The sequence below is a fragment of the Octopus bimaculoides genome, chromosome 6 (genome assembly GCF_001194135.2).
Source record: "Octopus bimaculoides isolate UCB-OBI-ISO-001 chromosome 6, ASM119413v2, whole genome shotgun sequence".
NCBI lineage: Eukaryota > Metazoa > Mollusca > Cephalopoda > Octopoda > Octopodidae > Octopus > Octopus bimaculoides.
Genome location: NC_068986.1, coordinates 5,944,577 through 5,957,336, shown reverse-complemented (window position 1 = coordinate 5,957,336; position 12,760 = coordinate 5,944,577). Strand labels below are relative to the sequence as shown.

Genomic DNA, 12,760 nt, shown 5'->3' with positions numbered 1-12,760 from the left:
ATATATATATACATATATATATATATATACATATATATATATACATATATATATATATATATACACATATATATATATATACACACACATATATATATATATATACACATATATATATATACATATATATATATATACATATATATATATATATACATATATATAGATATCAAATCATTGCAATGATTTGCTATAATGCAATATGTTAAAACATGGCCTGTATATGTTATAAGTATTGATTACTTAATTTATGGCAGACAACATTAAAAACGTTAGCATAAAATAACCTTTAAAGAATTTAAGCAGGAATTGGTAAATTAATAATTTTTTTTTTTAATTCCATAGCTAGTTAATGAATTTTTCTAAGACATAACCATTGACCAATTTCAAAGAAAACTAGTTATAAAAATATTGTAATCATCCTCATCATCAAAGCTTTAATGTCCATTTTTCCACGTTTCCATTGGTCAGAAGAAATTAGTTGAGACAGATTTTCTACTCTCAGATGTTCTTTCTATTGCCAACCTTCATCAGTATCCAAGCAAGTTAACATTAACCCTAATTCTTCAAACAAGAACAGCACAATAGTTAGACCTGTTTTCACAGAAGATTGTAATGAATGAAACAATGGCAGTCATGGTTTTTTATCTCTTTACACACACAGAGTTAATGGACTTCTTTCAGTTTCTGACCACCAAATTCACTCACAAGGCTTTGGTTGCTTCTGGGCTGTAGAAGACATTTGCCCAAGAGGCCACGCAGTGGGACTGAACCTGAACCCATGTAACCGCAAAGTGAACTTAAAAAAAGAGCTGTGCTTGCGTCTACGATCATGCCAATAAATTTAAAAAGTGTGAAAATATAACAGGATATCAAAATGGAAATAAACAGACTGCAAAAAAAAAAAAGATAGTCGATCTAACTCTTGCTTGATAAAGAGTACTTTTTTGATAAATTGTTTATAAACATGACTAATTTTTGTATCTGCACAATTTCTACAATAAATATCAAAAGATCTATAAAATAATGTGGTGAAGAAATGTCATAGAATGGAAATAATTAGCAAGTGCAACCTTTGGGAGGTATGAATTGAAGAATCTAGAACTGAATTAAGAGTTGGTATTAACCAAATAATAGTGCTCAGAAATGAGGATAGTAACTACCAATCATACAAAGAGAAAAACAAAGATAATATTTTTAAAATACAAACAAATTATTCTACAATCACCTTTATGAGGGGCTGCTGAAAAGTTCCTGGCTTTGGGTAAAAGAAAATACAGGAGGATCAGTTAATTATGATTTTATTCTAAGCCCTGCAAAAGAACTCAGAAGGTTGGGCCTCCAACCAGGCCTTTTGCAAGATCCCTAAAGCCAGGAACTTTTCAACACCCCCTTGTATTTGTTTTATTTGATATCCAATTTGTCCTCTAATCAGAATAACTGTAATTTAACCTTTTATTACAGACAAGCCTGAAACCAACTCAGTTTCTACAATACGTAATTGTTCATTTTAAAGTTTTCATACTTTTGTGAGAACTTACCCTCCAAAATTTTATGTAAAAACCTTTTGTTAAGTCATATCCCAAATACCAAAATTGCTAAATCCCACTAAATTATCGATTATTTTCAAAATTAATTAACACACATAGCAGAAATATAATCATAAATGGGTTTATTTGAAAACAGTCAAAATTATGCACAGGACAGATAATCAGATTAATTCCTTTACAGTGCTTACTTTACACTAATACCCACTTTGTCTTTCATGCTTTGTCAAGGTCAAATAAATACTAGTAAAACAGTAGAGTTCATACAATCGACCATGTCCCAATAAAAATAGGCTTTTTACCAAAACATTATTAGTTAAAATCACTAAATGTAACTAATCCCATTGCACCTTCTTCTATACACTTACATCAACTGAACCAAAGGCAAGATGAATAAGATGCTCTGTGCCTAAGCGTGAGTAGTGATGTAACTTCTTGAGACCAACAGAAAATGAAGCCAGCACTGTAAACTATTGATTCACTTGCAAAATTTTACAATACTGGTTAACCCTATATATCTTAGGTCACAAACAATATTATGCTTGCAAAGGGATACAAACTTGTCTAGTTGCTCAGTATCCTATCAACTTAGCCTCCTATGTGTGTGTATATATATATATATATATATATATATACACACACACACACACATACATATATGCACACACACACACACACACACACACATATACACACAAATATATTAAAGTAGTAGACTACACTTTACAATACAAGTTGACAAAAAACATTAAACTTGGCAAACAAACAAGTCTGGAGCAAACAAGTTGATTATAAAACCACTTTCTGTTTTTACTCGGTCAATAAATTATATCAATAAAGAAACAGAGTAAATCATTATTAATGAATTGACAAATATACAAATTTCACTTAAAATATACTTGATCCCATGATGAAAGGAAAAATGTTTTAAATTAACAAACCAATTACCCTTATTACAGCTGAGCCAGTATGGCAAAAGGTTTCTAGCAAAAGAACCAGAGAGAAATGGTTGTCATATAACTGAAGTGTTAAAATTATTGCTACTATAATGGCCTCTGTTCCTTGGAGCTGATTGGTCTCATATAACTCTTCCATTCAGGCACTCCTAACTCACTTATGTCTCCACATCTCATCACAATTGTGTCTGACCTCCCCCACCCAGCTCCTCACTAATCACTATGCTGTCTTTTCTCCACAGATCATTAGTCCTCTGAAATCTTATTCCTGCCAATGCTCTCTTACTGTTATTGACTGGCAAAAATTCAAATCAGTCATGGACAACTTGTGGCTCATGAGAGCTTCTGAATGGCATATCTAATGAAAAATTTCTTTGGATAATTTTAGTAGTGTGGCCTGCTTAATGATGAGCCATGTCACATGCAGCCCTCTTCCCAAAAAAGGGGACGCACAGGCATATGAAGATCATGAACACTACCATTCTTCCAGACTCAACAAGTAAAACAGAAAAATAAAATAACCAGTCATAAACAACACATGTTCACAAAGCTTGCTTCACATAATATTATTTGGGTTCAATTTATAGGGGTTGTTAAAAGAAAAGAAGAAGAAAAACTATTTAGAAATTAATACTAATTTATGAAATTTGATCACTTAACAATCAATATCAATTATTTTTTTCAGTAGACACAGAACCAATTTTTTTAAAAGGAAGAATGTGCCTGATTAGATCAACTCCTGTATATTCTGGCATTTACTTTATTGGCTCACAAAGAGATGAAAGTCAAAGTTAACACTAATGAACTTTGAACATCATAATTAATAAATTCATATTTAGTTCAGTACTCATCAAATTCTTCCAATAATTACTTTCTCTTGAAAATGAATATTAGTTGGAATAACAACCAATAAACGACATATATGTATAGCTATGAAGAAACATCATAACCAACATCATTTCAGTTTTCATTGTTCAATACTTATTACATTTTTTTCATTGGCTGTCAGACAATTTTTAGAGATATAGTTCTCAACAAAGAAATCCAATACATTATAATTAACGATCTTGATAACAGACTTGACAGCAACACAATAAGTGAAGGGAAGTACCTAATGATGCTAAATTCTTGGTCCATGAATAACAAACTTACATTTCACTTTTCTCACTCCAAATATCCATGATTCCTAGCCATAGCAATTTGAAAGGAGACCAGTCCCATCAGGTTAATTTGTCTTTGATAGACATGAAGATGAAGCCATTAAATGGTAAGCCTACAATCTGTTAAGATTACAGAATGTCTTTATTTACCCAGATGCAAAAACGTTTACTCCTGGAAACACTAATTTGCATATACATCCAGTTGAAAAAAGTGAAAAGAAAAGTTGAAAAAAGTTATCAATATGAAAACAAATGTAAAAAGTGAATTCCAACTCAAACTGAACACAAATGCAGCAGGTTGCATGTTTTTAACACAACATAGCAACCATATGTAAACAAGTACAGACGTGCATCAATATTAAAGTATAAATAACAAGAGTATGAGAACTGGGATTTTCCAAAAACAAAAACAAAAAAAATCAATCAATATGCCAATCGATATGTTAGTGGGGGGTATCTTAGAGTGGCTAAGTAGAAAATACAACAATCAATAAATCACTTTATATTATGGAGAGACAATTCAAAAACAACCAATTTGAAAAATGTTTCTTTTATTAACTCTAGTAGGGGGTGCACTAAGCAGACAGTAGTTAATGAGATGAGACAGATGTTGGGAAGAAGAGAGTTCAAAAAAATGAATTCGGAGAGCTAAAATAGTCTCTAAATTAGTTTTATAATTTGGTTCAATGTTACATAAGACAATAGAAGCAAGCAATTACCCACATATAGCAATGTAAGTAAGTGAAAGACAATGCTGGTAAAATTATAACATTGTTACTCTTTTACTTGTTTCAGTCATTTGACTGCGGCCATGCTGGAGCACTGCTTTTAGTCGAGAAAATCGACCCCAGGATTTATTCTTTGTAAGCCTAGTACTTATTCTATTGGTCTCTTTTTGCCGAACCGCTAAGTTACAGGGATGTAAACACACCAGCATCGGTTGTCAAGCGAAGGTGAGGGAACAAACACAGACACACAAACACACATACATTATATATATATATATATATATATATATACATACATACATATACATATATACGACAGGCTTCTTTCAGTTTCTGTCTACCAAATCCACTCACAAGGCTTTGGTCGGCCCGAGGCTATAGTAGAATACACTTGCCCAAGGTGCCACGCAGTGGGACTGAACCCGGAACCATGTGGTTGATAGGCAAGCTACTTACCACACAGCCACACCTGTGCCTGTTGGTAATTGTTTAAAAAAAATAACAAAGTTTTTATACTGCAATAAATATAACTTTATAGGCGTTAACTTTGGGATGTAGATGAGAGCAGATCTGATCAGACTTTGCAGATATTATGCTCCATTTATAAAAATGGTAAATAATGACTAGTTACTTAGAATGGCTACATATGAATAGTTGAAAGGAAATAAAGGTATTTTTGAGTATATAAGGCATATCTCAATTTTGGCAGGCCTAATCTGGTGGGCAGGGATGTAGCTAACTCTGAATCCCCTAGTGCAAAATGGGTTGATTTTTTTGCTTTTAATCTTTTAGCCAGGTAAGAAGGTATTGCCCATGATCCTTAACAGGGTCTCTAAGACTGGTGAGATGGAAGGAGAAAGGGAGGAAATTACCCTCAAGCTGGAGGCCTGGCCTGAATGCTTGCATCAGAGTGGACTCCACTAAAGACACCCAAAGTACAAGGTGGTGGTGTTAAAATGGGCAAAAGATGAAGTCTACCACCCAAGTAGGTTATATGGGATTTGAACTCAGAACAAGAGTTGGAACAAATACTGCTAGGCATCCTGCTCTGACAATCCACTGCCCTGGATTAGTGGAGTTGTTTTCTTGTTATTTTCTTGTTGTTTTTTTTTTGTCTTTTTTGTCTTTTTCCTGACACCATAAGTATGTAAAGCAAAGCTGACCATAGCAGGATTTGAACTCAGAGCACAGAAAGTTGAAACAAACACCTCAAGGCATTCTATCCAATGTTCTAATGACTGAACATTTTGTCAAGCATTCCACTGTTTCAAACAATCCTACTGCCCAATAAAAAATTGAAATTGATAATATCATCATCCCACAAGCACTAACTTTACTTTTATATTCTTAATCAACAGCTCTATTTCAATAAGATGAAAATATAAATTCCTATTTCTTTTTCTCTGTAGATAGTTCTCATAAAGACCATAACAGTTTTAACTGCAATCTAAACCACTAATATGTAGAAAGAGTGAGCAATGAACATCTCAAATGAGTGGTAAAAGCACAACACGGTGTATAGAGTGATTCACAACACCACAATGTAATACTGTAGAGCACAGTGCAGTATAACAAAAGGCTGTATAGAACTGGCCAGCAAAAATCAAGAGTAAAATGCTTCAAAAAAGTTAGAATGTCAGAATCTCATTTAGAAAGTTAAGGAATAAGAAGTTCTTTTAGACTGCCAAAAAAGAAGCAAGACATAAGGACACATTGCCAGTATGTGTTGTGGCCACCAACAAAACATATCAGCCTAACACAAGCAAATCATAGAAAGCTAAACAAGGAAGCCTCTACATGGTTATTCATCATGTTAGATGTAGTGACCTTATTCTCATTTGGATCATTTCTTTCTTACAAAACTGAATTGACACATTTTAATAATGTAGTATTATCTACCATATATCTGATAAAAAGTTGAGATAGTCACAGCAAGAACATCTGGTCAGAGGCCAGCTCAAACAGAACTAGCCTAGGGCTAAACAACACAACAGAAAAACCAATAAGAGAACCTCAATGTAGTCAGTTGAGCTGTTAACAACCAAATACCCCTCGACTCACACCCTGCCAAAGGAGACATGCAGATGTTGTAGTCCTAGGTGCACAATACTTGACAGAAAAGCAGGAGAGTCATGACTGTAAAGCTTTTGCTCATAAGTCTGTTTAATCAGGGTTGATCTGAGACTAAACAACAACAGGCTCAAAAATATAGAAAATGTAATACACCCAGGCTACCACCTTACACCCTATTTGGCAAACAAGTGCATGTGAGACTGTATAGTATAGTCTTGAACTAGACAGTGGCATGATCTACGGAGAGCACTGGATCTCTACATTGCAACCAGTTATTCAACTTCTAACATGTCATTTGCCTACTTGATAAAGATGACAAGAGTAACTCAGCAACAACAACTAGGCCGCAGTATTTCAGTACACAATGTTGTTTTTTTTTATTGATTTTTGTTAAGGTGTATTGTAAGTTTTATTTTCACTTTGACCTCAAAGATGAAGTATTTTTACTTTCAAACACTTTTGAAGTTTTTGGGTGCTCTTCTGTGGATGGAGTTGTAATGAGTTAGCTATTATAAGACACAGTATGTATTGGATATTTTTTTTTATTAACTTACTGGAGCCAATCTCCTCCAGGTCTGACCATAGCCAAGTTCTTTGAGGGAGAGGGAGAGAGAGTGGGGTAGACAGGCAGACAGAAATCCACTTCAGTATAAGACTGGTAATTTACTGTAATAAATTATTGTAATTTACTTGTAATAGCTAATTCGCTACCAGAACTATAACAGCCAAGACATAGATTGGAATATTTCTGTTTGTATATTAGCAGTAGCTCGTGAATTTTATTAAAGCATCCATACAGTTGACTAATCCCAGATCTTTGATCTGTTAAATTCTGTCTCCTAAATTTATCCAACAACATTTCAAACACATTTTGACAATTTTTTTTTTTTTGTAATAAAGTGATATTTTCTGAAGTTATACCGTTGTGATTTTTGAAATCTATATTATGTTTTGGCTCCAGGAACAAATTTTCTGAGCAGTAAAATTTTTGTGTTGAATGGCAGTAAATTTATAACTGTAAAACTAATTTATTGCCAGATAATAAAAGCTGGACTACGTATTGCTCCTAGAGACCTTATAACAGAACTGGAAAAGATATGATGCAAAAATTTTATTAAACTTCCTTTAAGACTCAAAGGAAAAAAAGTTAGAAAAAAATTTGAGAAGACAGATAGAAAACATTCTGAAATCAAACCATTTGTCATGGAATAACCCACACGTAAGAATAAATATTTACATCATACACAAACATAATAAATACTTAGTCAAATTACTTGTTATCTCATGCATGATCATGAAATCTGGCACCTGTTCTCCTCAACTAAGTGAACTGGAGCAATGTAGATTAAATTATTCAATCTAAGTCATCAACTCAGCCAACTTACTGCTAAAACGTGAGACCTCACTGCAACTTGCAGCTTGGATAGGTGCGCCAAATATCCTATTTCATTATCACTTTCCAAGTTCAACAGTAGTTGCAGCCCCATTACTACCACCCGATTCTCTATCAGAGACTAAGCCATAGTTTTGAAAAGACGCCCACAGGTCATCCGTTCCCAGATGATTCAATATTTTTCATGCTTTTATATATTTGATAAGTAGAGACAATCTTCAAAGCAACATCATCTGGCTAATATTGTGATAAAACACCAATTACTACAGACAATCCCAATGCTGCCAGTAATTACTATCAAAGTACATAAGTATGCACTCCACAAATAGAATGTAATACTGGAAGTGTCGACAGAAATCAAATATTTCTATTGACCATAATTTTCATATTTTGCATTAGGAATACTCTTTAAATGTTTTATACTCAATGACATGTAATAATGTTTTTGCTTCAGATTAATCCTAATTTTTGTCAGGGCTAATTTCAAATTATTAGTATGAGTCAGAAAATAATTTAAATGCCATTGAAGTAAGATATGTAAAATGTATAAATTAATAAAATATTTTTGATTTTATCTAATTTAGGTAGCTATTCTTATTATCACCATTTTACCTTCAGTCTGCTGCATCATTTTTAGCATAAACAACACTGATATAATGTATTAGAAATTGTATTGTCTTCCAAAGTATATGCACACATACAGCAGAAAACCCAAATTCAATTAATATGAGTACCCAGCAAATAACTTTGTAATTTAGATAATTTATTGTATAAAATCTTGTGAACTACCACATGTTTTTACCCAAAACTGAGTGACTCAAGTAGTTTGACACAAAACTAACTTGCAAGAAACTAATTGATATAAGATTTGCAGTGAATCCGGTTTCACCAATCCTCAGTCAAATTGTCCAACCCATGCTAGCATGGAAAGCGGACGTTAAACAATGATGATGATGATGATGATGAGTAACATGAAAAGTACGATCAACTGGGAAAATAGCAACTTAGAAAGAAAAACACAATGTTCCTGGTAACACAATCCTTACAACCACAGTTTCAGTACATTCCTTACTACCTCACTTTCAGGACATCCCATCCTTATATATAATTACTTGCTCATTAAATTCCATGCAGAATTTCCAATCAAATTTGTAATTGTTACCTAGATGTAGTGTGGACAGCATGGAAAAGAACAGTTCCCAGTTGAAAATGAAGTTCACTTTTGATTAGTTTAGATATTAATAAATTGCTGAAGGAAACTTCATTGCCATGTCAGTAAGTTTAGTTTGTGGGATAAGGTTACCTTACTGCTCAGTCTCTTATTAGACTGCTTAAGCCATCCAATAATAATTGCAAACAGGTAGATAATCTGTCCAAGTTAAAAATCATCAATTTACCCCCATTTTTCCATGTTTGTGCAGGTTTTTCACTAGTACAGTATTTTGCAACTAATTGAAATCCTTTGTCATCTCCTTCAGAATGTTCAGCATCCTGAGATCAACTTTCATTACTTTTCCCAAATCATCTTTGGTCGTCCTTTTCTGCAGAGTTTTTCTACTTGAAACACTCGATATTTTCTTACCTGCTGCACTCATTGTGACTTCTCACTTTGCAAGCAGTATCTCTGTACATAGCTTGCACAAATTTCACCAACACCTAGCTTTCTTAATGACTGTCATACTACAGAGATGAACCCTAACAAAGGTCTTCTCCAAATCAATGAAGGTTAGGTATAAAGGTTTACTCTGTATTGGTCTGACTAGGAAGATGGCTTCAGTTCTACTCGATCCTAACACAAACTCAAAGTGAATTTCATCTAAGCTACTTCTTTCTGCTACTTTCATAATCTGGTCCATCAGTGTGATGCTTCTGTAGTTGCTTCCTTCTAAAGCATGTCTTTTGCTTTTGTGACAGTTGATGATGACATTACCATGCCAGTCACTGGGGATAATACCTCCCTATATTCTCTGATTGATTATACAAGTTACTAATGCTTATTAAATATCTTATTTTGCCAGATATTTTCAATATCTCAGCAATTATCCTTGATGATGCAGTTGTTCTCTTTGCCTTTGTTTCTTTAAAAATACATTAAACTATATTACTATATGGCTATTAAATAGAAAAGCTAGTCCCTCTGTTGGGTCCACTTGAGTAGTGGACCCAACAATAATGACAAGAAATTGTCTATACTAAATAAAGAAAATGAAAATTATTGTTTGGTTAATCAAAGTAAAAGAAAAAAAGTGATATTTATGAGTTTTAAGATTAGAATTGTTACTTACCATTGCATAACATCTTCTTTCACTGTCTGTTTCTAAATTTAATAATTCTTCTAAATCCAACTTTGAGTCATATTCTTCAGAATCATCCTGAACAAATAAAAAGAAAAAAGACACAATGAAAGCATTATTTCAAATAGTTTCCAAAAGAATAGCCTCAAAGATAATTATGTAATAACAATGTTATCAAAAGAAAGAAAAAAAATCTAGATGATAATGATTATAATGTTAATAAATCTGATTCAAATGACAACGTAGTGATGAAAACTCTGCTTAAATGTGTATGATGATATAACATTCCTGAAAGATTTGAAACACAATAGATAAATCACTGTTCAAGAACAGACTAGTTACTGATATTCAAGAAATCTGATACTTGGAGATTGTGGGTGGAAATGTAATAGCAGTATCTTTATTATTTTTAATTATTATTATTTTATCAAAGATAAAATAGAAAACTGATAAAAAAAATCCATGAGGAAAATTATATGGAAATAGATACAAAAAGAATACAAAAAAATAATAAAAATTCATGGAATGTTTCTAATCAAATAAAAATGATTGAATGATATTAAAATTACTCGGAAATACTGTCATTGAAATACAATTACTAGACATGCAAAGAACTCGAGTAAATGAAAAACTACAATGAATAAAGAAATGTTAATTTTAGTTGTAGATTCATTTGAAAGTATCATACAAGAAGTGAAATACTTTATGGGATGAACCACAACACTTGAACAAGAATAAGCAAAGTATGAACCAGATGTGCATAAACAACTGGCTATCATATAGTCAGACTGGCATCAATCAATGAATATACAAATTACAATTGCACATATATAATGAGAAGGGAACAAATGATACAGAAGAATAAACAGTTAGAAGTTTAATTGAAGATAATAGCTGGGGCAGAAGAAGGGACTTAGAAATTGGCATTATCCAGATGAAATAACTCAAAGGAAAAAATAGTAATAAAGAGCATTGCATAGCTTGTGCAACAAATAAAAACAAATCAAAAATAAACCATTCACACACGTGCATGCGCGTGTGTGAGTGACTGTGTATGTACACATGTATACACATATATATAGGAAATTTCAGAAGCCCACCAGATGGACTGTACCTGTAACTCAAAAGTTCAGCCAGCTTTTGGCATACTCTGTGCTATGCTGATTCTATTTAAGAATTGTGTTCTCAATACAAATGTCTGCAGAATACTCAGCCACTTTGCATTCTAATTCAGTGAGCTGATTATCCAATTGATCAAACAACTGGATGCTCATGCACTGAAATCAACACAAGAGCCTATCATTTACATACATAGCCAGTCTTGGGAGTAGAAGTAACAGCTACAACTAAAAGCTAATACAACGTAGAGGGGAATCTTCAATCTTGCTGCTGAGACAATCTCTAAAACACTGGTGGTATGATAATGTATACCTAATCTATTATACTGTGAAGTTGTTGGCAATAGAAAGGGCTTTCAGTCATACCAAATGAAAATGACACAATTTCAGTAATAGAGTTTAAATTGACTGGTGGTATGAGATCTCGCAACCGGTTTTATTTCATTAATGAAATTAGTTTGATTAGAATGGATTAATACAGAAGTAATATAAAAATACAGGATAGACATGACTGTAGTTATTACAAAATGTTTGCCATCATAAAGATATGGTAAAGTTCATTTTAACACAAATGTTTTGCAGAAAAATTAATATGAAATAGTATGAATTTCAAACATCCATATAAAATGATTAGGTGTTGTGTCATAATGTATTATAATGAGCAGGACAGTGTGTACATCTGCATAAAAGCATGTTCCTTTCAGTATCTAGCACACACGTGTGAGGGAGAATGTACTTATGTAGAGAATATATATGTCTGCATGAGAGAACATTTTCACAGTACTGAACTGATGTAAAAAGATGTGAATAAGAGAATTCTTCTCACGCTGTGTATTGAGAGAATGTCGGAGAAAATGAGAGGTAAAATGAGTTCATGACAGTTTCAAGCCAATATGCCATGTGAGTAAGAATGTACTCATAATGTTGTTGTAGGTGAGAGCATGTATGAGAGAGAGAGAGTATGTGACAGAATGTCTTCTTTGTCATATAATACAGCATAGTGTGGCACAACACTATAAGAGACATTTGGCTCAAACAAGATTTCAAAGATAAACGTTGATACAAAAAGAAAATTTGAAAGGCTGAAAAGGAGAGGCTCTACATTGCATGGGTAAAGGAAATCCTGCGAAATTTGATAGCTTGAATAGTCAACATACCATTTTCATCTTTCTGAATAAAAGCTGCCAAGATAGCTATCAGGTTACCAAGGGGAAATGATCGATAATGATTGAATAAACTTTTCTAAGAATGAGTCATGAAAGAATGTATGTATATGGCACTCAACAATGAGCTGTTGTACCATGTTCTATGTTGCTATGAGTATTAGATAACAATGACTAGATCCAACCACCAACCAGACAAGCAGGGAAAAGAACTTTAAAAATGTATTTATATATATATATAGCGAATCAATTTAGATGAGATGCAGTTTGGGTTCGTGCCAGGTAAAAGCACTACTGATGCCTTATTTCTAGTGAGACAGTTGCAAGA

At 33.0% G+C, this 12,760-nt stretch overlaps 1 protein-coding gene across 1 annotated transcript in view; it reads right to left on the bottom strand.

Annotated features, from left to right (window-relative positions):
* Positions 1-12,760, bottom strand: part of LOC106877040 (protein phosphatase 1 regulatory subunit 14B-like) — a 178,217-nt gene that overhangs the window by 68,424 nt on the left and 97,033 nt on the right. The window contains exon 2 of the mRNA XM_052968586.1: positions 10,143-10,229. Within this exon, the coding sequence (XP_052824546.1) occupies positions 10,143-10,229 (87 nt within the window). The remainder of the gene's footprint in view (positions 1-10,142; positions 10,230-12,760) is intronic.